Source organism: Myotis davidii, unplaced genomic scaffold (genome assembly GCF_000327345.1).
Source record: "Myotis davidii unplaced genomic scaffold, ASM32734v1 scaffold841, whole genome shotgun sequence".
Taxonomy (NCBI): Eukaryota; Metazoa; Chordata; class Mammalia; order Chiroptera; family Vespertilionidae; genus Myotis; species Myotis davidii.
In genome coordinates, this window is record NW_006291508.1 from 167,121 (window position 1) to 195,059 (window position 27,939).

Consider the following 27,939-nt stretch of genomic DNA (forward strand, 5'->3'; position numbering starts at 1 on the left):
GGAAGGGTCAGGTGAGGGTGGCCTTAAAGGGCCGGGAACCTCACGGCCCTAGCCCTCGCCCCTCAACCTCCTCCCACTTCGCACCCCGACCCGCTGGCCAGCTCACCGGTGCCGATGTAGAGCACGTGGTAGAGCGTGTCCTTGGCTTGCACTAGGTCCACCACGAGGTGTGAGAAGCGAACACTGTCCTGGGTGACGCAGGGCTCAGGGGTCACCGGCTGCACCGCCTCACTCATCAGGAACAGACGCTGTGCGTCCTGCAGGCTGCGCTCCGTCAGGTTCTCATTGGGGCCCACCTCGGACAGGGTGCCGCACTGCGCGGGGAGGCGGGTCACCGGTGCGTAGCCACTGGGCTGCGCAATCCCTGACTCCCTCCTTTCTTAGTGTAACCCAGGCGGTCACGGGCACACTCTGGTTCTTCAGTCCTCCCCCACCCAGTCCCCTGCACCCCCTTCCAGGAAGAGATGCCTCTTTGGGAACTAAGGGAAACTGAGGCTGGGAAGGTGGGGCAGGAAGGACCTGCCAGGGCTGGGGAAAAGGAGGGGGAGACTGTATTGTCTAAAAAAACGGATTATTTGAGTGTGGATAACAAGTGTCCTCTGATCTTATGCTGTGGCCCTAGGCGCCCCTCCCTCATGTTGTGTCAGCTCTGCCTTCCTCTCTCTTGTCCCTACCTGCTCAAGTTCGTATGCCTTCCAAACCAAAACCGACAGACTACCACCATTTATTGAGCACCTACTACATTCCAGGCACCACATCAGGTGCTTATCAACCCTCACACATATCTATGAGGTCAGTGGAATTGTCCCTGCATGCCAGATAAAGAAAAAGTGATGCAAGGAGGTTGAGCGACTTGCCCAAGGTCACACACAGAGAGAGGGGTAGGTCTGGGTCAAGCTTGTTGGACCACAAAGCCTGAAGTCTCCCCCTGCTCGCTTCTGGCCTGGACAAGAAGTTGATGGACATTAAAGTCCACCATCCATAGTTTCCTTTGCCCCATGGCTCTTTCCCATACCACCCAGGGCACCCAGTGCCCTTGAGAGGATTAACTTGAAACGCAGGCCAATAGGGCAGGGGTCCAGTGGGAAACAAGGGCAGGTAAAACATAGGCAGGGGCAGGCATGGCAGTTTGAGCAGCCTAACCACAGGAATCAACCAAGCAGAAATAATAAAATGTTTCTGGACTCAAAGTGGGAGGCGTGGGAAACCAAGGGAGGGCCTGCAGTAAACAAGATGTACTAACGCATAGAAACAGAAAAAGTTCAACATAGGAACAGGAAAACAACACATAGAAACAGGGAAAGTTTAGATCTGTTGCTGGCAAAAACAATTGAGGAAATCAATCAGGTGATGACACACCCTCACCACTGCTGACATTGAGACCCTCCAGGCATTAGTACCCAGGCAGACGGCAAGCAAGCTTCAGCCAAAATCCCCAAATTCTGCCAGAGAGAATATGTGTGCTCTCCTGGTCCGACCTCTCTACCTTCCTGGAGGAGGGGTCACATTTAGAGATGGCTCAGAGCATGATCCCTTGCTCTGTGACCCAACCGCTCTACCTTTCTTGTCCCACAGTCTTAGAGGTTACTACCCTCGTAGGGGACCACTGTAGACCCCCTCAGATGGGCGCAGATGAGCAGGGACAGGCTTGGGAGTCGGCTTGTGACTGGTAGTCCATGTGTACAGAGAGGGGCAGAGAGGAGAAGCTGTACCTGGAAATTGGGGATGGGGTTGGCGATGGGGAGCCAGGCAGCCCTGGGGTTCTCCTGGTAGCGAAACGGGCCGTTGAAAGCCTGAGAGATGGCACTGAGGTTGAAGGCGCAGACAGCTGAAGCAGCGATGCTATTTCTGAAAGGCAAGAGGTGGTGAAATGCTGCCCCCGCATAGGCCTAAGCACCCTCCTTCAACCCCACAGCCAGCAGTCAAGGCACCGCCTGGCACCGCTCCAAGGCTGACTGAACACCTACAATGAGCCTGGTGCCCCCTGTGTGATGGAGGGTCTCAGAGGAGGAAACGTGGTCCTTATGCTCTGGGAACCCTCTGGGGAACAAAGGCCACTGATGAGAGCCCTGGTGGGTTTCTCCGTGCTACCGCCTCAGCCCCTCCCCTTCTCCCGTGGGAGGGTCAAATAAACTCAGCATTTTCATTTTATTCATGGCCACTGTAGGAAATATCCTATATAATAAAGAGCTAATATGCTAATTAGACTGAACAGCAGACCAACCTTCTGGAATGATCTTCCAGAACAACCAGTGGGCAGGGGGCATGGGGTGGGGCCGAGGGACAGGGCTGAGGCAGCCAGGGCTGTGAGAGCCGAGCACCTTGCAAGAATTTCATGCATCGGGCCTCTAGTATTTTATATTACAACTTAGTATAACACACACATATATGCACACACGCATATACAATGAAGTTTTATGAGATAATACTTACCCTTATTAAATACATTATACTCTGATATTTTTATTCCAGTCTATTCTGTTTTATTTATTTATTTATTTATTTTAAAAGAAGGTTAGCAAACCACTGATATATTGCAGCCCACAACACCCTGAGCCAAATGACCTCTAAGACCCCTTTCAGTCACAGAGTCTCAGGTTTCTATGAGTCTGATGTGAACAGTTCAGAGATGATATCACTACACCAAGTGTTTCCAGTTCCATTCTCTGCATTTAGTCCCTCTCTCAAATGTGTCCATTTCTGCCTGGTCTCCGCTGCCATCATCTCCCCTGGATGCTGCCCTGTGCCTGCCGCTGCCTCGTCTCCTGTAATCCATTCTCCACTCAGCAGCCAGAGTGTGTGCTTCAAAATGCACATCCCAGCTAGTCTCTGGACTCTTCAAGTCCTTCAATAATTTATTGCTCTTAGGATAAATATCAAAACCAGTAAAACAGTCTATAAGGCCTGCAGGACATAATCCTCCCTCTCCCAGCCCTTCTGCCTCCTCCTGTCTTTCTCCTCCTCTCCCTCCAGGCTCTTGACACTCTGGTCTGGCTCCGTTCCTCAAACATTTCTTCCTACCCAAAAGCTTTGCATGTGCGGTTCCCTTGGACTAGGCTGCTCCTCTCCCCTAGTTAATTCCTATTTATCCTGTGGGCGTCACTTCCTACAGGAAGTCTCCCCTGATCACCACCCTTCTATATGTTTAGAGGTTTCCCTGTGCACTCACTACCCTTTCCCTTTGTAGCATTTACCATGATTAAAATGGTGAGATATTAATATCACAGCTACTGATAACCACCCTCTCTAGAAGGTAAGCTCCTTAAGGTCTGCTCTTGCTTTGCTGGGTAGGGTTAGCAAGGCCATAGAATCCTGAGGCTGGACGGGACTGTAAGACCCTCTCTGAGTCTCCCCGATAGGCTGCTGCCAGACCCTTCCGGAGCTGCCATCCCCTCCTTCAAGGCAGCTGTTTCTCTCTTATCACCACAACTTCTTCATGAAGTCACAACCCAGCTCCTTTTATTTCTTCATATCTGGCCTTCATGGCAACCCAGAATCCATGCTGACCACGGCAGGGCAGCAAGTCACTAAATCCTCAGAGGACCCGGTGCAGAAGGCACCACAGTCCCCATTGCACAGAAAGAGAAACAAGACTCAGAGAGGGGCTTCCCCGAGCCCACCAGGCTGCGAGGCCAGACCAGCGCCTGTCCAGGCATCTCAGGGAAGGGGTGGCGGAGGCAGGGACTCACACGTTGGTGGTGAAGACCCCGTAGATGAGGTCCTGCTCGGGCAGGTGGAAGGCACTCTGCAGCTCGTTGTAGTAGAAGGGGACCTCGCCCGGGCGGGAGCAGTTGAGCCGGGCCTTCATGAACGTGGTCCACGTGTCCTCCAGCAGGAAGCGGCCCCCCACGTCGTTCTTGCACACGCGGGCCACCCGCGAGTACACGGTGCGCCCACAGTCATGCTCCACCGCGTTCTCTCGCAGGAAGAAGTACGCAAACAGCCCAATATCATAAGCTGCCACAAAGTTAGGCTCTGGGGGCAGAAGAGGAACAGGGTGGGGCAGGCCAGCAGGGAGGAAGGGGGCAGAGTCCGGAGTAGTCGCCTACTTCCATTTTCCCAGGTAGGCGTGACACCCTCTGCCAGCCTGGCAACCTGGAGGCTCTAACTAACCCTGCTCCCACCTCCAATGCGAAGGGCAGTTGTAATAATAGCTGACATGCATTACTGGGCACATAATAGTACCCAGTACTATTATGTACCAGGCACTATTATGAGTACTTTATATGCATCAGCCATTTAACCCTCTTAACCACCTAGGAGGTTAGCACTATGATCAGCCCCAGGTCATAGATGAGAACACTGTGGCACAGAAAGGTCAATACTTGCTCAAGGTCACACAGCTAGTTAGTGGAGAAGCAGGGATTCAACTCCAAGGGACAGGAAACTCATGCTACCCTCCCCAGTCACTTTTCCTCCAAATCAATTCCCAACTCTTCCTTTCCCCTCACAGCCTGCCCCCCATCTGCCCTGGGTGCTCAGGGCATCTGTGATTCCAGCCAGAGTCCATCTCCTTGGGCAAACATGCACCCTACTCTGGGCCCCTTGTTGAAGCCAGTGTGAGACCTTTCAGAGGTTGGGCAGGGAGGAGGACTAATGGGGGTCAGGGTGGGCTGGGGGAACCCCACCATTGGGGCTGTGTCTCCTTACCATTGAGCCACTTGGAGTTATACTGAGCAGTGCGAAGGGGCGGCCCACTGCCCAGGCTCCGGTAGATGGCAGGGTCCCGACCTGAGAAGTCGATGACTGTGGCTGCGTAGAGCTCCCCCTGGGAGGAGATGACAGCTGTGGAGTTGTGGCGAGGGTCGTAGGGGCAGCGGGCCACACCATTGATCTTCTCCATCGTCCGGCTGAGGTTCCCCACCTGGGATGGCAGGGAGATGGGGCACTTTCCCCTGAGATCCAAGGGCTGCCTGTTTTCCCGCCTCAGAGTTTGTTTCCTCCTGGGCCCCTGGTCTCTGTGAGCCTCACCCTCCCAGCCTCCCCCTCAATGCCCACCCCACAGTCCCTCTGCGGAAGCAGCCCTCACAGAGGGGAAGGTTGCGTCAGGAGCTCCACCTGCCTCTGGCCCCTGCACAGTCAGGTACACCGAGAAAACACGGCAGGCCTAGTAAAAAGTGAATTTCAATGAGCAACAAATAATTTTTTAGTATAAGTATGTCCCAAATCATTTTATTTATTTATTTCAAAGAGGAAGGGAGAGGGAAAGGGAGGTAGAAACATCAATGATGAGAGCAAATCATTGACCAGTTGCCTCCTGCACACCCCCTACTGGGGATCAAGTCCACAATTTGGGCATGTGCCCTGACCAGGAATTGAATCATGACCTCTTGGTTCATAGGTTGACACTCAACCACTGAGCCACCCCGCCTGGGCAGTATGGCCCAAATCTTTCATGGCACATACTTAGGCTAAAACATAATTTGTTGTTTATCGGAAATTAAATCTAACTGGGCATCCTTTCTTGTTTTGGGTTTTGTTGTTTGCTAAATTTGGCACCCCTACTCCAAGGCTATGTGCCTGGGTGGGAGAACCTGCCAAGTCCCTTTCTGACTGCCCCCCCGCCCCCGGAGCAGTCCCCACCTGCCTGCTGGAGCACATGGGGGAGAAGGCGTTGGTCCCACACAGGAACACCTTCCGGCCAGTGACAATCAGGACGCGCACGTAGTTCTGACACTCCTCCTGAAGCAAGAAGAGGAGGTGATAAAGGGACAGCTCTCCAGGCTCTGGGTGTCTTCCCCTCTCAGCACTGCACCACAGATACATAAAAGCACTGCCCTGTGTCCCAGCTCACCCTGATCTGAAGTTCAGGTCGCAATGTGGGTGTCCTCTGCCCCCCTATCTCCCTCCCCGGCTGTCTTACTGCATCACTGCCCACTCAAATGCTCAGGGCTGACCTCACCCGCCCAGAAGCCCCCAGTGCATCCAGTCTGGGCCTGTGCAAGGTGGCCTTGTGCCCACAGCATGCCCATACATCCCGAAACCACCAGCCTCCTACTGGCCCCAGCCAGGATCCCGGACCAGCAAGGTCACATACCTCCGTCTTCCCTTTGCTTTGGCAGGAGCGGCGCGTGTCCTCGTTGGAGGCCCACTCTGTGGCCTGTGGGGAGAGGACACAGACATCACACAGCTGTGCCACTCGCTGCCAGGGCAGGCAGCTGTCAGGGTCTGGGTGGACAGGAAGCTGGGAAAAGGTCAGGGACAGCCTGCAGGGTAAGGGTTCCTCTCACTACATCCACGGAGACCCAGTGGGCTGCAGACCTTGGTACCCAGAGATCTTTAAGGAGTGAACATCCCCTCAGCCCAACACCCTCCGCACCTGCTAGGGTCTGGGGAGGCAGGAGTACCAGCTTCCTCAGCTGCATCCCCTGAAGCTCCATCCTAGGACCTCCCGGAGCCTTGCTCCCTGGGACAGCAAGAGCTGGAAGTAGTCCACCTTCAGGACCACCCCAGGCCTGAGTGGGCAACGGGAAACGTGCTTCCCTCATGTACCACATGTCCCTCAATGAGTGGGAGGCAAGGAAGGCTAGATTCTGCAAACCTCAGAGATCTATGTTTAATCTACAACCGTGCAAAGTGCTTTTTTGTTGTTTTTAGATGAAGAAACTCACATTCTGTGTGACTTGCTGCTGCTACAGAGTAGAGCTGGGATTGGGACCCACATTCCACATTCAAGGGCTCTGTGTGTATGTCTTTATCCCACCATCTCCAGAACCCAGGACTTCCACTCTCCCCACTGCTCTCCCTGCCCCAGCTCTGAGCTGTCTGCGTCCCTTCTCGCTCTCCTTTAGCATCCAGCATGCTCCATCACGAGGCAACGTGCCCGGGGACACAGCTTCCACTCAGGGACCCAGAGGACACTGTCATGTTCCCAAGTGCCCATGGCCTGGGAGGGGCTGTTCCACTCCCCGCTTCATCTATTCCGTCTCTACTCTCAGCCAGTCCCTCCTGGCCTCCAAAGAGCATCTGGAAGGAGAAGTGATACCCTTCAGGTCCAGGCAATGTCAACAGCCCTGGTGTGCGGCTTTTTAGAGATTTCTGGGTCACCTGTATAAATATGAACTGCCTACCTGTCCAGGGAGTGGGAGCCCTGAGCAAGCAGCTCTCCCACCCAAACGGGGACAATAAAAGAATCCCTCTTCTTATTTCTAACAAAGCTCCTTCTAGCTGTGCAGTCACTGCCTGCTGGGGTCTAGGGGCCCAGGGGTGAGAGGGCAAGAAGGGTGCCTGGAAGGGGACAGGGCTGCTCTCTGCTTTCCAGATCGCAGCCTCCCACAGGCCCGAGGTGGTTGCTTTGTGGGGCCGAGGGAGGGCTGACTTCCTGGATTCAGGAGCGGTGACAAGTTTGGTCATGCCTGCATCAGACCCAGGAGCAGGCTGGGCTCATCCTGCCAGGCCAGGCCAGGGGCTCAGGGGAAGGACAAATGACCCCTGGCATCTAGCCACATTGCTGTGGGGTTCACTTGGACAAAAACCAGGGAGCCGCCAAAACCAGTTTGGCTCAGTGGATAGAGCGTCGGCCTGCGGACTGAAGGGTCGCAGGTTCGATTCCGGTCAAGGGCATGTACCTTGGTTGCGGGCACATCCCCAGTGGGAGATGTGCAGGAGGCAGCTGATCGATGTCTCTCTCTCATCGATGTTTCTAACTCTCTATCTCTCTCCCTTCCTCTCTGTAAAAAATCAATAAAATATATTAAAAAAAAACAAACAAACCAGGGAGCCACTGTCATCCTCAGGGCCCCAGCAGTTCCCAGGCTAAGCCCGGTGTGAGAAGGAAAGAGGGGCATAGACAAGAAACCTCAGGGCTTTGTGGGTAGAAAAGCGCAGCGACTCACAAACATTGCACATGTCCAGGCCTAAAGCTCTGGAACGCAGATGGCTGCGGGGGACTGTGTGGGCAAAGGGCCTTGGGATCCCTCAGCACAGGGGCACTTTGAAGGGGTCAGGCTTATTCCCAAGGGGGTGGGAATCTTACTGGGTGGGGTCAGGTGTGTTCAATCAAAAGGAGTTAAAGTCACCCTGGGCTAAACCCCAGGACAAGCACTGTGCCAGGGACTTGCCACACCTTCTCTCTTTGATCCTCAGCACAGCCAGTGAAACACGCAGCCTTTTACTCATTTTACAGGTGAGGAAAATGAAGCTCAGAGAAGTGGAGTCATATGCCCAAGGTCACAAAGCTAGTAGGCAACAAACCCAACATGCCAACTCAGACGAGACCAGCACTCAGCTCTCTCTGCTGCATCCTACAGCCTCTCACAGCGAATAGATTTCTCAAACCAAAAGCGAGAGCAGATGGCCTGCAAAGAATATGTATATTTATAATGATAACAGCATAAAATGGGCTTGAGTCATTTATTTTATTTAAAAATTATTTTTATCAAAGTAATGATGCACAGAGTTGAAAAAGTTAAGTAGTATGAAAAAATTATTTAAATAACTCAAGTAGCCTCCTCTCACACCCCAACTCCATTTCTCAAGGTCAACTACTTTCAACTATTCCTCTGTGTGTGTTTAATTCAGTTTCTAAAAAATATGTGTCGCCTTAGCCAGTTTGGCTCAGTGGGTAGAGCGTTGGCCTGCGGACTGAAGGGTCCCAGGTTTGATTCTGGTCAGGGGCATGTGCCTTGGTTGTGGGTGCATCCCCAGTGGGGAGGGGGCAGGAGGCAGCTGGTCGATGTTTCTCTCTCATCGATGTTTCTGGCTCTCTATCTTTCTCCCTTCCTCTCTGTAAAGAATCAACAAAATGTATTTTAAAAAAAGAAGTGTCAACCTCAGATTTCATCTTCTGACTTCTGCTATGGAGGTGAAGATTTCCCCCGCTTACTCATCCCCATCTCTCCTGCCTCAAAGCACACATTCATTTCGCCCTCCCCATCTTCCCATTACAATTCTATAATATCAATTCTTTAATCTTTGAATGTGATAGTAATTTAATTAAAAATCAACATTATTATTTAATTAGTATTGTAAATATGTAAAAATTGTTCACTACTACCAACTTAATACCCCAGGTTGCATCGCTGATTGTAATATGAACCACTAAGAAAGAATATATGCTGCCAAACCTTTATTACTTAGTTTTAATGTAAATTTATTGGCAGTGCTCTTAGACACTTTAAGTCATATACCGGTATTGTGCATACAAAAAAGAAAAATGTAAGCAGAACTGAGTGTCCTTAAATCTTCTCTGAATTCATAGTTCATCTCGTCTGAATCACTTTTCTATTCCATTGTCAGCACTCATTTTCTGTTGCTGTTGTTTGCTTGTCTTGGCATATCATTCTTTGAACTACCCAGGGTATAGGGATACAGCAATTCTTAAACAATGTTCCGCTCTGTTCTCCAGAGTTTTCTTCCAAGCTATTGATCCCATCCTGCAAGATTGGATGCTGGCACTTTCTTGGTCTTACCAGAAGGTGCTCGCAGAAGGTCCTCTGACAAACCAGGACTCCTATTCCCTCCTCATATCATCTGAAAATGGCTTGTGGACTAAAATGTCAACTGGTTGGTGTTGTAGAATTGGAACACGGGAATGATGACCAGGTTCAAGCACAGGCAATGACAACTCCACCAGAACTGCAGTCTGGCCCCAGCGACTGTAGGATGCCTTCGACGGAAAGACGTGCCCTGATTTCAGACTCTTTAAAAATGTGAAAACGTGCATCTGAGAATCAAGGAAATTTGCCTATTCTGATGAGGTTTTCTTTCTTGATCAACTTTGTGTTTTTCCTGAATGGAATAATTATCTTGGATCATTTTCTTCATTTGCTTGTTTTGCAAATTACTAATTTTCCCCAGGAGCTCAACAAGTGTTACAAACCCCTCTCGATGTTGTTGGCTAACTGCACACACAAATGGTTCAGATCACCTTTGAGTCCCCATCCTCTTCCTCCTGCCTGAGTGTGGCCGGAAGCCTCCTGCGTGCCTGTTCACCTGGGACTTACCTTCTCTCCTTTCCTGCTTGCTGAATCCCTCTTTCTTGATTTACATGCTTATTTTGGTGGAGCACATCTCCAGTATCTTCCTAAGGAAAGGAATACGGTAGATCAATTTTTAAAAAACTCTTGCATGTCTGATTCAACCTATCTTCATACTTGATTGACAGTTTTGATACAGATTTTTAGGCTGAAAATATTTTTTCACTCAGAATTTCCAAGGTATTTATTCCTCCATTGTCTTCTAGAATCCAGGATTGCTATTCTGAAGTCTGGTGTGAGTCTCATTCCCCATCTTTGGTAGTGAGCATTTTCTTTAGGCTCTGGGAGCTTTCAGGGTCTTCTCTTTGATAACCGAATCCTGATGTGCCTTCACACAGATGTGCCTTAGTGCAGGTCTCTTTTGGGAACTCAGTCAACTCTTTCAGTGTAATGGCTCATCCTCTGTTTTGGCAAATATTCTCATGTTATTTTGTCCTTAATTTCTTCCTCACCTTTTTTTCTGTTCTCTTTCTCTGTAACTCTTATTAATCCAATCCACTGTTGGCCTTTGCATATTTATCATCTAGTTTTCTGTTATTTCTCTCCTGTTTTTCATTTCTTGTTTTCTTGTTGTTGTTCTAACTTCTGGGAGATTTTTCTTCAATGTTATCTTCTAAATTCAAATTTTATTTCCACAATCATATTTTTAATGTCCATATTTTTAACTTATTGTTTTATGTAACAAGATATATTTTTATATCTCAGAAGAGTCTAATTATTTTTCCTAATTAATTTTTTAATGTTTTCTTTTAGTTCTTGCATTGACCCTGTTTCTGACAGCTTCCTTCACTCAGTTTGCTTGTTTGTTTTGATCTTTCTCTTTCACTGAGACTTTCCTCAAATGTCTGGGGATTTTTGACTATTTGCTTATATTGGAAAATAAATCCCTATCCATTTCCCACTGAAAGGAACAAAAACTTCTTGGAGCAATGGCTTATTCCAGGTCTGGGTTTAGGGAATGTGAAAGGTGAGCTTCAAACATTTCCTTTATCAAAAGCAAGGATGCAATCACAGGTGATTGGCATCATCATGTCAAAGGACCAAGGAGCCAACTTGAAGCAGCCCCTTAGTGACAAAAGATGGGATAGTCATGCAATGGATAGATAATGTTTAAAGCCAGGAGTCTGTAAAAATAATAACAAAAGAATACAATTAATTGATTACCATTGACAGATACTGGTAAATAAAGATAGAGTATCAAACATTTATTCTGCCTTTCCTATATGACTATTGTTGGGTAACCAAATAGTAGATGAAGAGAAGTATCTCTTTGCAGAAGTAATCCAGCTAATACATTATAACGGCAAAGGAATTAATGGATCCAGGAAACAATCATCAGTAATTGCTAATATATGTTAAAAAAAACTCATCCTCTAGAGAAAATCATATTCTAACCTTTAAAGATACTCAATAACACCTTTAAAGTAATCTTGCGGGAATCTAAATGGAATAAAGTCTTTAGCTCTAACAATCAATTTACAGATGATACAGGGGACAGGGGAACATGTTAAGTTATGCTTGGATTGCAATCAGCAAAATCCAGACTGTGGGAAACTCTGTAGGGCACATGACCAGGTTTATTCAACGAATAAATTGCACAAAGAGAGGAAGAGGAGAAACATTGTTTGAGCCTCAAACCCTATCAGTGTCCTCCCCTTTCCTGGAGTCTCCAAATTTGGAGCCTCACCAGTTGGGTCTTTAGAGAAAGGGGGAGGGGTAAAATGGAGGCAGGGATGGCTGTGTGGGATGGGACAGGAGATTTGGGTTCCAACCTCTCAATTTAGAGAATTTCAACCATTCCCTCCTTTTGGGCTTGCACCTCATCCTCACAGTCCACAACATCTGACACCCAGTTTCTGAGCCTTCTAGGAGTCTGCCATATCCCCTTTGTAAACTCTTCTGATAAATCAGTTGCGATTGCTCCATCCACTCTCCATCTCCGCAGAATGCAGTTAATCTCTTGTCCACTGACGTCTCTTTTGTCCTGTCATGGTGCATCTGTGCCTTTAACATCTGTCACTGTCCTCTCGTGGAGTTTTATGAAGGAGTCCAGATAGAGATGAATGATCCATCTGCCACACATAGTGCTTTAAACTGGGACTGTCCCGGAAATTCCAGGATGGCAATCTCCAGTAGCAGAATAACTGCATGGTTTTCAGCCACCACAGAGAGCAGGCGAGGCAGCCAGGAACTGGGTAAGCTCCTTGCAAACTCAGCAACTCCCCTGGACATCAGAGACAGTGGCTGAACATTAAGACATCTTCTGAGTACTCAGCAGAGTTTAGATTTCAGACAACTCTAGAGCTGCCAGACTAGCTCGGAGAACGTGGAGGTAACTAGGCGAGAGCTCAGAATCAGCCTCACTGTGTGCCCAGGCCCGGACCGGACCCAGCCCGGGATGCGTTCCGATGCGTCTGTGCATTTAGGTCCTCATTTCTGCACTTGCAGGACACCTGGCAGCCCGAGATCAGAAAGCCATTGCCACTAGACCTCCAGCCATGCCATGCTCTGGTCTCATCACTCCTCTCCTAATTGCCAAACCCAACTTAGCTCATCACACAGCCGCCCCTGACCCTGCCGACCACGTGCCACCTTTCCTTTCCCAGGCCAGTTTATTAAGTTACACTGATAAATAACATCACAGGTGAGCTGATTTGATTTCTCCACTTCCTTTGAAAGCATGTGTGTGTGTCCCTCCCACCCATGCCCCTCCATTCAGTGCTTGGAGACTGGAGGTGACTGGGGTATTTCGATTTGTCTTAAGGAGCAGTAGTTTACATAAACTGTTTAATAAGGGGTAGGCACTCAAACATCCTTTTAATGGACACTGGTTTGCATGAACTGTTTGCACTTAGATTTTTTTAAGGGATATTAATTATTGAAACTACTGATAAAGCACTGAGCTTTAAAGTTTGGTTAAAGCGTGCCCTGGGGCCATACGGAAGGAGCAGTGGGCTGTAATGGAGAGTTACGTTACGGCCATGCGGACCCCAGGCAGTTGGAGAGTCAAGGAAGCTGGGCGGGGGTAGCAGTGCAGCTCATTGTTAGCACTTGTTTGCTGTGAGTCACCTGCGGTAGCAGATTTGGGGACTGAACATTTACAAGCAGGGACCTGAAGCCTCCTTGGGCTGGGCTGTGGCAGGGAACTGGCTCGCTGGAGTTGGGAATTTCTCATCAGGCCTGGTGGCCAGCGGCTGAGGTCTGCTGCCAGCCTATTTGAGGGATGGGGAACTGAACTCCAACTTCTCCCATTCTCTCTGCCTTGTGACCAGATGGTGCCCCCTATGGTGGGGACATGGACATGCAATGTAATTTTCTTTCTTTTTAGTTTCATTGGGAAGAATTTAGTCTGAATACCAGAGATCAGGCTCCTAAGAGATGACCTAAAAAGATGGTAAAACTAATTCCTGGTGTACTTGGGGCTGGTTTGCAGAGTCCTTCAGAGAGCCCCCCGAAGCAGAGCCTGCCCTCAGCACAAATTATGGGCTCACCCAAGATATCTTCCTATGGCTGAGATCAACATGGCATTGGGTGAACCAAACCCGAGGCCTGGTCATCAACCTGGAGTGTCTAACATCTGATAAGGGACAGACCCAGAAATGGGCACCAGCTTCAAGGACACCTGGGGAAGCCAAACCAGTTGGGCAGCACCTACAGAAAAGCCTCGTTGACATCCTGGAGCAGCGGCTCCTAAATTTGGCTGCACCTTGAGCTTTTACAAATCCCAGTGCCCAGCTGGACCCCAGACCAAGTAAATGAGTCTCTGAGGGTGGGACCCAGGCATCGCTGTTTTCTAAAGCTCCTCTGGTGATTCCAGTGGACAGCTGTGGGAGAACCACTGCCTGGAGTCAGGCGAGCTCCATGCCCATCCTGATCTACACTACTCAGCTATGCCAGCCAGAATCCTGGATGGCACCACTGTGGCCCAAGCCTTCCTAAGCTCTCCAGCACTGCCAGCCTCCTCAACAACAGGGGTCACTTTCATGCAGAAGACAGTGTGCTTGGTGCCCCCCGGTGCTGTGACCCTGTGTGATTCTGCCACCTGCAGACCTCTTCCTCCCAATGCTCTCCATCCCCACTCTGCCGCCTTAGTTCAGCTCTCCCCATCACTGGTCTGGACTATTGCACTTGAGTCCTAACTGGCTTCTCCACTTGTTCGTCTCTGCACTGGGCCAAGTGGTCAAAATACCAAATCTACTTCTCTGCTCTAAACCCTTTGAGGAGCCCCCAGTGCCTTCAAAATAAAACATGGACCTCTCCACTCAGCAACGAAGACCCTCTGTGACGTGGCCTCTGTCTCTCCCGGGCGTCATCTCCCACCCTTATCCCACTCACACCCCATGATCCTGCCACACCGGACCCCTCAGTGCTCCATGCCGTTCCACATCATGTCTCCTCCTTTGCTGCCTGGTAACTCTCATCCTTTAAGCTCCAGCCCACGGGCAGCTCCTGCAAAGCCTGTGCAGACCCTGCTGGGCCACCACTACACCCAGCACAAGCCCCTCCCTGCAGTCTTCCCCCAGTACTGCCATTCATTTTGCAGATCTGTCTCTTTTCCCTCCTTTAGCCGTTTTACTCCTCCCAGAAGACCTTCATTTGCTTCCATGGGAGCCTAATAAAAAGCCACTGCCTAAGCTCAGGGCAGCACCCCTGGATCCACTTCCTCCCACCCACTGTGAATCGCCTCTGCACGGGCTCCCCCAGACCCTGACCTGCTGGGCTTGGCATCTATCACTCATCATCTTCTCCTGGCTGTCCGTGAGACCTGAGGGTGAGGGACGCTGCTTGTCTTACTGCCCTTCTGCCCCAGCTCAGTTCAGATGCACAGAAAGTGCTGGATGAATACTTGATCATTGGGGGACCAGCAAGCCTCCTGGACATGAGGACTGGGGCTGCCAAGAGACAACTAGGCCCTGGGTGGGCTGCTTGTGACTGAGCCGGGCGGCCACAGGATGCTGCTTCTGGGACGTCCTCTGCCTTGCTCCAGCCCAGGCTCCAGGCACACGCGACACAGGTCCCATCCAGGAAAGGGGATCATTTATAGTCCCTCATATACGTGCTCCTTGAGGCAAGGGATAGAACCTGATTCACCTTTGGATCTTAAATGCCTGGGACCACGCCTAGGACTGGAGCTGGGCTTTAGCAAGGTATTCAACAATGGTTATTACAGCTGGTTAGATCAGTGGTTGGCAAACTCATTAGTCAACAGAGCCAAATATCAACAGTACAACGATTGAAATTTCTTTGGAGAGCCAAATTTTTAAAGAAACTATATTTTAAATATAGGTAGGTACATTGTTATTAACTTAATTAGGGTACTCCTAAGGCTTAGGAAGAGCCACACTCAAGGGGCCAAAGAGCCGCATGTGGCTTGCGAGCCACAGTTTGCCGACCACGGGGTTAGATGGATGCATAGGTGAGTTGGCCAGTAAGGGTATAGACTGAAGGATAGGTCTCTTCTGTTCCCTTCAACCTCCCCTCTGGAAACCAGCGGCAATGGCTCGTGGGGTGTAGACCCAGGTGAAGCAAGAAAAAACCAGACCAGAATGTCACACCAGCTCACCAAGGAGGTCTCCCCTTTTCCAACTGGCCTCTGCAGTGAGACTGTATACCAAACAGCCCAGCGCCTGACTAACTCCTCGTACCATTCCCTAGTTTTGTGCATCACTCATCAACTTCTTTAGGCTGCAGTGTGAGACCGGAGGGTCAGAGGCTCTGCTTGTCTCACTGCCCCTCTGCCCCAGCTCAGTTCGGACACACAGCAAGCGCTGAATGGATACTTGATCCCTGAGAGACGAGCAAGCCTCTTGGACAGGAGGACGGGGGCTCTCTCCTCATCGAAGAAGAAGAGACGGCCATCCTTTCTCCAGAATGTTCAGCCCCTGCAGAGATGGTGTGACAGCTGTTTCTCAATCTGGGACAAATGTTCTGGATCAAGAAGGCCCATTAACATGCCTTCTCACCCAGGGCACTTGGGGAATGAGGCTTGGGAGTCCTTGGCAGTAAATAATTAACAAATCACAGCTCAGTGGAGCTGCTGGGTGAGAAGGGGTTACGCAGGCCAGGCTAGGAAAGGAACCAGCAGCATCCCGACCCTTGAGGCCCAAACTCAGAGGCCTTCCTGTGGATTAGGCGCTGGATTTAGAATGACCCACCCGTTCTGTTTTCCCAGTCCTGTCCTGGCTTTAGCACTGCAGGTCCAGCACCCTGAGACTCGTCAGGCCCAGGCAAGCAGGGCCAGGGCCACCGAGCTCTGGGCCTCCTTTCCTCCCCTCCTCGCAGGAAGGAGCCCTGTGCATGCCTCCCTGCCTCCCTGTTCGCGTGGCCTCACCCCTGCTTCCAATGATCTTCCCAGCAATCACCTTGACAGCCAGGGGGAGTCCATGGCCAGTGAAAGGAGCCCGGGGCTCCTGTTTTCCATGTTAGGGGTTAAATTGTGAATCTTGCTCTTTGCGCTGCCCCAGCTGGGCTCCCAAATCCCAGGGATATTACAGGGAAGGGAAGGGAAGCAAATGTACCTGAAGGAGGGAGACATTGGCAAGGCTGAGCCTGAAGAGGTAGTTCCTGTGAAAACAAAGACGGAAATCATCAGTCAAGCTGGGCCCGTAGGCCAGTCCTGGAAGGCAGCTGCTCCTGCCTCACACGCCGGGTGCCAGGACAGGTGCCGAGTGCAGAGGGTCTTCGGTAAGTGGACCCCCAAGGAGAGCTTCACCTCCCCTAGCTCATGGAATCCTCACAGCAGCCCCAGGAGCACAGAGAAAAAAAAAAGCCATTTTACAGACGAGGAAACAGGGTGGGTACATGGCCCAAGGACGAGTTAAAACCCAGACTTGTCTATTACACGTGTCTGGCCACCCTGGCAGGTCCAGGAAGAGCCTCCACCACTTTCCCACCCCTGGAGCCTGTTTCTGTTTAAGCTAAAGCCTCCTGCAGCTCTTGTAGGGACCCAGGCAGGCCACCTGCCTTCTCCCCTCACCTCCTTCCCGGACCCATTCCCCTCCTCAAACAGGCCCAGTGACTCTGGGTCTGACTTTCCCATGGCCACCTCCCTGGACCACCTGTCTTTTCACGCCCAATCGCCCCCTCTGCCTCTTCGCGATGCTCTTCCCCATGGTCTAGCCGGCACCGGGCTGCCAGACTCGGATTCCTCAAACACCATTTTCATCAGATCAGCCTGCTGCTCAGAAACCTTAAGGAAATATGTCCACACAAACCCTGCACGTGGAATGTTTATAGCAGCTTTATTCATAATCGCCCAACCTGGAAGCAGCCAAGATGTTTTTTAGTAGGTGAATAGATAAGTAACCCATGGTCCACCCAGAAAATGGAATATTACTGAGCGCTAAAAAGAAATGAGCTATAAAGCCATAACAAGACACAGAGGGACCTTACGTGCATATTACTAAATGAAAGAAGCCCATCTGAAAAGGCTTCATACTGTCTGATTCCAATTATATGACATTCTGGAAAAGACACAGCTATGGGACAGTAAAGGGGATCTGTGGCTGCCAGGAGTTGGTGGTGGGAGGGAATGGATGAACAGGCAGAGCACAGAGAATGTTCAGGGCAGTGAAAATGCTCTGTATGATGCCATAATCATGGATACATATCATTATAAATTTGTCCAAACCCAGAGGATGCATACCACCACCAGTGCACCATAACATAATCTGTGGACATTGGGAGATAATGATGTGCCCATGTAGGTTCATCAATTGTAACAGACTTACCGCTCCAATGGGGGAGGTTGCACATGTAGGGCTGAGGGTATATAGAAATTCTCTGTACCTTCCCATTAATTTTGCTGTGCACTTAAAACTGCTCAAAAAAAGAGTCTTGCCCAGCCGGTGTGGCTCAGTAGTTGAGTGTCGGCCTATGAACCAGGAGGTCACGGTTCAGTTCCCTATTGGGACACATGCCCAGGTTTTGGGCTCGATTCCCAGTGTGGGGCATGCAGGAGGCAGCCGATCAAGGGATTCTCTCTCATCACTGACGTTTCTATCACTCCCTCTCCCTTCCTCTTTGAAATCAATTAAAAAACATATGTATATATTTTTAAAAGAATCTTAATGAGGATGTTACCTATTGAGCACACAGTGTCAGGCACTGCTGAAATTGCTCTGGAGCCACAAGGCCCCCTTGCATGGACCTGAGGGTGACAGAACCACCGGTCCGAGGGCCACGTAAGAGTGCAGGTTCACAGCATAGACCCTGGGGCAGAGACGGGGGAGTCCAGCTCAGTTGCTTGTGAGGGGCCTTCTGAGCACCTCAGCGTCTGCAAAGGATGTGGCTGTCCTTCCTCTTTCACAGGGTGGTGGAGACAGGGCAATGAATGGTAAGATGCATGTTAAGATGCTTTATTAATGTCAAGCAGATGTAAAATACTGGTTTTCCCTAAGAGTCTTCTCTCCTTCATACATCTTTGGTCATTCCTCTTTTCATTCCTGGAGTTTTTAGAAGTAATTGCTTTGGAAAGCTCTGGCCTCCCTCAGCTGTGCTGGGAAGAGAAATGAGGGGAAAGGTTGTGGAGTGGGCCAGAATGCAGAGGGGCCCTGCCAAATGAACCCAGGGCCTGGAGGAGACCGCTCGGGCTGGGGACTCCTCTTCCCCAGCTCTGGCTGCTGGCCCAGGCCTCACTCAGCTGCTCTGCTGTCCAGCGGGCCTCACCCATGACCTTGGCTCCAGGCTCCTGCTGCCCCTCCCCAGCCGCCTGCCCTGAAGGGCTGCCCCACCCTCTCCCTCCTGGCCTGGGGACAGATGGGCTGTGGCTAATGGCTCTGCCCAGGCTGTCTGCTAGGTAACTCAGGCATCCAGCCACAGCTTTAAAGAATGAGGGGAAACATTGCATCACTTTTTTATGTTTTCATTTTCATCCCATCAAAAATCATTCATCACAACGTCGTCGAGGTCTGCTCTTCTGGGAGATGAGAACAGAGAGAAATCTCTGTAGCCTGACCCGCTCTAAATCCCTCAGGAAACAAGGCGGGGTGTAAAGGAGCAAAAATATGTCCCCTAGCCGGAATTCCAGAGGCCCAGGGGCTCAGAAAGGAGGGGGAAATGTGACAGGCAGGAGAGGAGGAAGGAAAGTGACCGAAAGAAAGGGAGGAGAAAGAAGCCAAGGACCCACTTCATTTGTTTCAAGGGGTGCAAGGGGCAAGTCCAGGGCTGGTCCCCCCCCACCCCTGATCCTTGGGGCACAGCCAGGATTGGGGGGAAACAAGGATAGGAAAAGGTATGTGTCCACCGTGTGGGGGAAGCCTCAGATTGGGTCGGGAAGAGCAGTGTGACCACAGGCAGGCCACCTCTCCTTCTGAGCCTCAGTTTCCGGGTCCATACAATGGGGCTACTCATAGAACACCATCCCTGGGGTTCTTGTGAAGATTAGATGCGTTTTTACATGGCTGACGGCCTACATGTTTTAGATGCTTCACTACATACATGGTACGTAAGACAGTGCCTGGCGCACGGCCGGCACAGGATGAATGACAGCTTCTAAAATGTTTCCACACAGTCCAGAGCCAGACATCAGGGTTTTAAAAGTACACACGGAAAACAGATGGGACCTGAATGCGGTGGAAGGCTCTTATCGGTCAGCTTCCTGACTAATGCTGTTCAGCTGTTATGCAAGATGTTATCATTAAGAGAAACTGGGTGGAAGGCTTATGGTTTGAATCTCTCTGGGTTAGTTCTTACAACTGCATGTAAATCTATGAGTATCTCAAAATAAAAAAGTAGAACAATTACTCTCTGAGCTGGAACATGAAATCCATACTCTTGTAGACTTGCCCATGTACAGATTACCTCTGGGCAGACACACACACTCACCGCAGGGCGTGCCCCCAAGGAGGGGTCCTGCTTGGAGTGCGGAGGGGTGGCCCTCCTCTTCACTGTATACTATTTTGTACCTTCTGAATGTTATACCAGAACACATAGCACCGATGCACTGTGACTGGTTCTTTTAAAAATAAAAATTAACCTGGCCGGAGTGGCTCAGTTGGTTGAGCTTCATTCTGTGCACTGGAAGGTCACTAGTTCAATTCCTGGTCAGGGCACATACCTGGACTGCGGGTTTGATCCCCGATAGGGGCACCAATGGAAGGCAAATAATCCATGTTTCTCTCTCTCTATCCCTTCCTCTCTCTAAGCATGTCCTCAAGTGAGGAATAAAAAAAATAGTTAGAAAATAAATAAAAAGTGAAATGCTTTCAGCCCAGCTTCGCCATCGCCCTGTGAGGGTGGCAGCACAGAGACTGTAACCCAGACCTTACAGATAAAGAAACTGAGGCTCAAAGGTGAAGATCAGTCCTAGCCAGTTTGCTTAGTGGTCAGTGTAGGCCCTCAGACCGCAGGGCTATAGGTTTGATTTTGGTCAAGGGCAAGTACCTCAGTCACAGGCTTGATCCCCAGCGCTGGTCGGGAGTGCATGCAGAGGCAACCAATCAATGTGTCTTTCTCACATTGATGTTTCTCTCCCTCTGTCTCTCTTCCCTTCCACTCTCTCTAAAAAAAATCAGTAGAAAAAAATATCCTGCTGTGAGGATTAATAACAACAACAACAAAGGTAAAGAAGATCACCGAGGACAAGAATGCAACTCCTCGGGTCCTAATCCAGAGCTCTGTCCTCACCTGCCCCTTGTCATACAACAGTGAGGGGACGGGAACACTCAGGAAAGTCCAGACATCAAGGCTGGTCAGCCACCTGGTGATCATCCTCCCGAAGCCCCAGAACAGCAGAATCAGGACCTCTGGGGTGGAGAGCGTCTGAAACACACCACTGCAGGAGGAGGGACTACACGGACTGGCAGAACAAACTCCAGCCCTGGGCTCAGGGGACCTGGGTTCTGTCCTCAGCACTGTTGTCATCTGGCTTTATTACCTTGAGAAGGTCACCTTGCCCTCAACAGGCCTCTCTGCCTCTTCATGTTCACATCAAAGGCAGTTGGATTAGACCAGCGACTCTCAAGCCTGAGTGTGCTTCAGACTCCCTGGAGGGGCTGCTGAAGTGCAGGCTGCTGGCCCCCAGAGCTTCTGGTCAGCAGGTCGGGGTGGAGCCCAAGGATCTGCCTTTCTAACAAGTTCCCAGACGTTGCTGGTGTGGCTGGTCCACTCTTTGAGACCCACTGGAATCACCCATCTCTGAGCTCCCTTCCCTACCGGAACTCATGATCTATAATTTTGTGAGAATTATCTCCTCCTGCTCCACCCCATAAAGTCCCCATAAGTTCTCCCTAGAGCGTGTTATCCTTTGGATACTGGCCCTGGACAGTGGGACTAAAGGAGGTCAGATAACAGGGAAGCCAGGTCCTGCCTAAAAGAAGCGCAAGGCCTGTGTCGGGGAGTCCCAGGTGCAGGTGGCCGGCCGGCCAGCAGGAGGCTCCTGGGCACCTTCTCTGCTCGGAGCTCCCAGGGAGGGTGCCAGCTAGGCTGGGTCTGGCCGCATGGCAGGGACAGGGGACAGGAGGAGGCCGCTCTCAGTAACTGCCAGCCATGGAGGTATGTGGCTTGCTGAGATCTGGAGGTCACTTCTCCACCCCCAGCCCCAAATGCTTCCTTCTGTGGGAGACAGACATTCAGGCACAGAGAGGGCCTGGCTGAGAGGAGCAGGAGCCCAGGACACGAGAATGCCCACAGTAGGCTCACCCCAAACAACATTCCCTCCACCCAATTCTAAGCACCTGCACTCTTGACCCCAACCCTCCTGCCCCATTTTACCTGGCTCCCACGATGAGCTGGTTCCTGGAGGGATCCAGAGCGAGCTGGGAGAAGTCTCGGGCTCCAGGGTAGGTGAAGTTAGAGACCCAGGGCTTCAGGTCTGGGGAAGGGAGAGAGGCAAACACCCAGTTACCACTGACCAGGGTACCAGCTGCCCAGCACTGGACAGGGTAATGGAAGGGTGAAGAATCGGTCAGCGTGAAGTCAGGGTGCAGTGAGGCAGGGGGCGCCAAGAGACCTGTGAGCAGCCAGCTGGTGGAGAGCAGGGGTGGGATGCTGTCACTGTTCCTGCTTTGTTCCCTAGCTCAGAAAAGGGCTCCACCTGCCCCAGCTGCCCAAAGGGAGACCTGTAATCACCCTTAACTCCCTCAGACCCTCGCCAGCTGCATCAAACACGCTGGCCAATCCTGACTGGTATACATCCAACTCTCTCTGAAATCCATCCATCTTGCCCTCTGCACCCCATCCCCATCCAGCCACCAGCAACTCTAGCCTGGACTGGTGCCAACAGCCTCCTCACAGGCCTGGCTTCCACTCCTGCCCTTCCAGCCCATTTCCCATAGGGCAACCAGAGTTATCTTTCCAAAATGCAAATCCGGTTGTGTCACGCTCCAGCTGGAGCCTGTGAAAGCTGCTGGAGAAAAAGTCTCAACCCGTGGCCCCACTGTCCCCCCAAGTCAGATGCCTGGCACAGCCATGATTTCGTGATCCATGGAAAGAATGATGCTTCATCTTTCACATCCCCTTTAGACTCCCCACCCAGCCACACTAAACCAGAACACTGTGCACTTCTCCAATCTAGTCCACAAGAGCCTGCACACTCTTGCACTTCTGTCCTCCCTACCCCACTCCTCCAAGAAGCCTTCCCTGACTCCCCCAACCTGAGTAAGGGGCTCCCAGAGACCTCTACTTTACTGCTATCAACATCCCCATATCCCTGGGTTTCTATCTCAGTGGTTTGTCCTGGGGGACAGAGAAGATCTTGCTTCTTGGAGTGCCAGGCTTCTCCCAGCACTTGGCAGTGTTTGAATGAATGGATGAATAATCCTCAGCTCCCTTCTTTCTGTACAAGAAGAATCGAGTTATCAGACAAGGCTCCACAGAGGGTGGGCGACCAATGTCCATCCCTGTCTCCAAGGAAAGGTCTTCCCAGACAAGGCCAACACTTTTCATGGGCATTGGGTGGGCAGAGAGGAGACTGTGCAGCCCTCTGGATGAATGGGCAGCGGTGTGGGGAGGGCAGGCCTGGGCAACAGTACCCGGGTGACTCCTTCTTTCCCTTCTGTGGAGGCCTGCTTCTCCCACCTCAGTGCATGGCCATGTAATAGCTGCCCCTCACCCCTGCCTCATGGATGGGAGGGAACTGACCAGTAACGAGAGAGCCTTGAGCAGAGGAACATTCATGCTGATGGGGTAAAGACGAGGGGGGAATGTGAGGCCCTGTGCTTTCTCCCCACGGCGCATTAGCGACTGGCTCACAGGAGGCCCAAAGGAGTGTGTATGTGTGTGTAATCCAAGGGAAATAAATCATTGCTCATTATCCCTCCACTACAGAGTAAAAGCAGCCCTTCATTTCTGCACAACAGGCAAACACTTAATCGCTCGCTGGAGAACTGGAGGTTTTACGAGTTGGATATTTTTTAGAAAACTGTGTTATGCATAATTTAAAAAAATAAGAAAGGAATTCTGCAACAAAATGAAGCCAACCCCTTGGTTCTGCCTCTGCCCCCAGCAGGTGACTATGGATTGGCAACAATTGTCATGTAATTGCAATGACATTTTTGCAGTATCAGTACAAGAAGTAGATTTGCAGTCAGGTAGACTGGGTTTTTAGCTGACCTCAGGGCCACTCTCAGAAATCCTGATAGGATATTATACTACCTGAGAGACTAAGCCAAGGGTCCTCTTCCTCCAGGAAGCTCTCCTGGATTATTTCCCCTCCAGGTGATCTTATTTTGGTCTACCTTCTCTCTACCCTTTCTGTTCCATTCACATTGTATGTTATTGTCACTCAATGTGCTCAAGTGTGTTTTCTCACGGGGCGGGGGGGGGGCAGTGTGAAAGAGCTTGCCCATCAGACTGGGTGCTCCCCAAAAGTGGCAACTGGGTCACACGTTAATTCTCTCCCCTTCCAACAGAGGTATTCCAGATGTGGCAGCCAAACAGGGCAAGAGGTGGCATGACTGGTCTGCAGCAAACCAGGAGGAACTCCATCTGGGGACTTCTCAGCTCAGTCTTTGCTGAGATGGGTCCTTGGGGAGGAGGGAAGAGGGAGAGGAAACAGGGCAGGAGCCAGGATGACAACTGGGGGGAGTCAGGGGAGGGATGGGTGGTGGCCCCTTCCAGTTTCTGTCCCTCTCCCCTAACACAGAAGGGGCCAACGTGGGCCAAGAGGAAAGGGGGAGATGTGCCGCCCCGTGATCGGGGGAGCCTTCTTGGGAAGGCAGCCAGCTTCCTCCGATTAAACAGGCAAAGAGGACCAGAGGGAGGGCTGTCTTTAAAACACCAAGCACGTCCGAGCTCCGTGTGCAGCGAAGGCTTTGGACAGCGTCTTTAAGAGAAAAATGACATTCTCCATGACGCGCCTGTGATTTTAATTATGTATAGTCAATTCAATTACCCACTTTGTGGATTAACCACTGCCAGCATTAACTCCATACTGGCTTCTCCTGCTGCCTGGGAAGGCCATGCCATGGCGAGAGGAGTACCGTGAGGGCCAAAGAGAAACACAGGTGGCCCTGGCCGGTTTGGCTCAATGGATAGAACGTCAGCCTGCGGACTGAAAGGTCTGGGGTTTGATTCCAGTCAAGAGCACATGTCTGGGGTTGTGGGCTCGATCCCCAGTGGGGGGGCATGCAGGAGGCAGCTGATCAATGATTCTCTCTCATCATTGATGTTTCTATCTCTCCATCTCCCTTTTTCTCCGAGATCAATAAAAATATACTTAAAATAAAAAATATATATATTAAAAAAAGAGAGAAACACAGGTGGGCTCCCCTTAAAAGAAACACACAGCAGAGACTGTAACCTTCCACAACAGGAGGATGTCAGACCCTGTCCCTGGTAGCTCCTCTGGGAACCGAGGGGTTATTCCCAGATCAGTCAGGTGTCCGGGGAGAAGGAAACTCAGAGCTATGGGGTCGGAAATAAAGTGCAACATCTGAGGGAACCCTGGAAGCTGGGGGTTGTGCTGGGATGGGTTATGGCAACTTCTCTAGAACACGGTGTCACCCAGAAGACAGTCCATCACTAGTCCCCAGTGCTTACTCAGCTGTGCAGAAGGGTGTGGGGAGACAGCAGGACGGACTAGTCCTGGGCCAGGACCAACTGCATTGGAGGCCACCGGGGAGTGACATTGAAGAAGCAATGAGAGGCACGTGAGTACCCCGAAGAGGCTCTTGCTCACCTCCGAGGCCCCACTGGGTCCCATTCTGTGCCCGGCACCAAGCAGGGCCCAATAAAAAGTTAGCGAGTGGACAGGAAAAGCCAGAGCTGTCAGGATGGGGAAGGGGGTGAGCTGGTGGAGGGCAGGAGGGCTGGGGAGAAGCAGAGAGGACGCCACTCCGCAGGGCTGCCGGTCCCAGGCGACAGACCGTCTCCTCTTGCCCGGAAAGAAGGGAAACCCTCATGACTCTATGTCACCATCGATGTCACCCTGAGCCTCATCCCCTCATCCTGAAAGGGGTGCGGTGGCAAGTCAAGTGATTTACACGTGAAGATACAAAATGGGGTCAAGGAAGCCAGGAACTCAAGGAACACATCTTCCACCCCCAGCCATCCCCACCCCCAGTATAGAGCAGCCTGGCTGGGGGACAGGGGTCCTCTGCGCTCATCCCATTGTCCCTGCCCCACAGTTAGCTAGTAGTGCCCCTGGGAAGCCCTGAGGAGAAATGTTGTATTAGGAGCCGCCACAGGGGAGCCCTCTGTGAAGGGGACAATCTTCAACCTTCAGAATCTGGCTCCTTCTGTCCCCCACTTGGTCCTTCCCTTCAGGGACAGCCACCAGTAGCTCCTCAGGGGCATCAGAAGTCTGAGGGTGTGCATGCTCAGTTTTGTAGGCTTAAAGGGATTGTTAATTTACCATAATCCACTTAAGCCTTCAAAGCCTGGATCCCCGCTCAAGCAAGACAGAGAAAACAGCACAGAGAAACCAGCTGGAAAACTTCCCCAAGACAGGAGACAGGAGCAGCCCACTGCTGGGAACCCCACACTTCTAAACGCCCCAGCCTTCCCCCGCACAGCCCCCAACTCCTATTCCTAGGGCTCCCCAGCCCTCAATCCCATGCCAGCCTCCAACTCATGTGTTTATTTTTCTGTGCTGGTTTCCATCTTTTTTTAAAAAATATATTTTTATTGATTTCAGAGATGAAGGAAGAGGGAGAGAGAGACAGAAACATCAATGATAAGAGAGAATCATCGATCGGCTGCCTCCTGCATGCCCTCCACTGGGGATCGAGCCAGCAACCCAGGCATGTGCCCTTGACCGGAATCAAACCCGGGACCGGTCCGCAGGCCAACGCTCTATCCACTGAGCCAAACCAGCCAGGGCAGCGCTGGTTTCCATCTGGCCCCTCCTGACGGGCTGTAGCATCCCAGAGGACGGGCTGCTCCTCCTGCCTGGGCACCAGAGGGTCGAGCGCTCCATTACTCTGCCTGGGCCAAGTCAGGAGGCTCTGACCAGTCTTCCCAACCCTCTGCACTTCCGCCCGCATTTGTCAAAAAGGGTGGTGGCCTTGCCCTGCCTCCCAGCCAGGGTTATAGTGAAGGGGAGACAGGATAGGTGTTTATCAGACTTAAGGATCTGGGGACCCCTGAGATGACATCAGTGTGAGCTCCCGCAAGGCAATGGATCTGAAGTACTGATGTGATGTAACACCACCAGGGTCCCCCACCCTGGCTCCCAGGTCGGGGGAGAACATCCAGGAAGCTCCAGTATTTGTCTTTTTGTGTGTGTTTTTTTTAAAATATATTTTATTGATTTTTTACAGAGAGGAAAGGAGAAAGATAGAGAGTTAGAAACATCGATGAGAGAGAAACATCGATCAGCTGCCTCCTGCACATCTCCCACTGGGGATGTGCCCGCAACCCAGGTACGTGCCCTTGACCGGAATCGAACCTGGGACCTTTCAGTCCGCAGGCCGACACTCTATCCACTGAGCCAAACCGGTTTCGGCTCCAGTGTTTGTTTTTGCTTTGTTTTTAGATGATCATCAAACGTATGTACTAATTTTAGAAACTTAGTGAAAACTGCCCAGCGATTCACACATCCCAGCTTGGGAAACACTTCAGCTAGACACTCCCATGCCCTCCCTTGACAGACCAAAGGAGTTACCTGTCACTGGGGCCCCTTTCCCAGGGGTTCCAAGGACCTCAAAGACGGGCATCCCTGCAGCCGTCTTAGAGCTGAAGGAGGCTGTGCAGAGATCACGAGACACTTCCAAGGACTGAGTCATCCTCGTCTTCCCCCCAGAAAAGCCAAGAAGCAGAGCTCATGCTTCCAGAAGAGCCAGAGCTGAGAGACCGACCAGCCAGGGGATCCACACCTCTTTCTCCAGCAAAGGAAGGCCCCGCCTCCCAGGTAAATAGAGAGAAGGGCGTGGACACATTGTCTGGAGACTAAAGTCAGACCCATCCCGCCCATGGCTGCTGTCCTTACGCATCTGAGTCCTAGGTGAGACTGAGTCCTTCAGACATGTCATTGCAGAAAGAGCCGTAGACTTGCGCATGTACAGCGTCTCTCACCTGCAAAGGCCACGGTGGGGTGTTCCCTCAGGGCGCACAGCTGCTGCTCACGGCCGGGATCGCTGGTGACATCCTGGGAGCTGGAGAGGTGGAAGACCAGCAGTGCGAGGCTGGGCGGCAACAGGGTGGCAGCCAGGGGTCCCAGGAGTACCATGGTGGGCCCCTCTGGGTCCTGGCTCCCAGTGGCAGGCAGGCCGGGGAGGACCTGCAAGGCAAACATTCAGGCTCACCACGTGCTCCCTCGGCAAGGCCCACTTCTCCCACGTTCCTCGTGGATGTCAGTGGCCCCACAGGTTTGGTTTTTGTTTGTTTAAATAAATTTATGTTACTTAGAGTTTATTCTGCTCTAGAAATACAAAGTTATAGATCATAGCTTGAAAGCTAATTTCCCTTGGAATGGTATTCTACACGGAACTGACAAATTATAGAGCTTTTCCTATTATGATCCCAAATGGCTTAAAATTTGTTTTAATGATAAAAGTGGTATCTTAGGGACTTTAATAAATGG

General features: G+C 51.2%; 1 protein-coding gene across 1 annotated transcript in view; it reads right to left on the minus strand.

Annotated features, from left to right (window-relative positions):
* SEMA5B (semaphorin 5B) overlaps nt 1–27,632 on the minus strand; it is a 38,139-nt gene extending 10,507 nt beyond the window's left edge. The window contains exons 1-9 of the mRNA XM_015564709.1: nt 27,432–27,632; nt 21,690–21,789; nt 16,496–16,541; nt 6,038–6,100; nt 5,584–5,682; nt 4,651–4,864; nt 3,690–3,975; nt 1,713–1,848; nt 107–314 (exon numbers count right to left, since the gene is read on the minus strand). Of these exons, the coding sequence (XP_015420195.1) occupies nt 107–314; nt 1,713–1,848; nt 3,690–3,975; nt 4,651–4,864; nt 5,584–5,682; nt 6,038–6,100; nt 16,496–16,541; nt 21,690–21,789; nt 27,432–27,585 (1,306 nt within the window). The 5' untranslated portion in view covers nt 27,586–27,632. The remainder of the gene's footprint in view (nt 1–106; nt 315–1,712; nt 1,849–3,689; nt 3,976–4,650; nt 4,865–5,583; nt 5,683–6,037; nt 6,101–16,495; nt 16,542–21,689; nt 21,790–27,431) is intronic.
* Between the last annotated feature and the right edge of the window lie 307 nt (nt 27,633–27,939).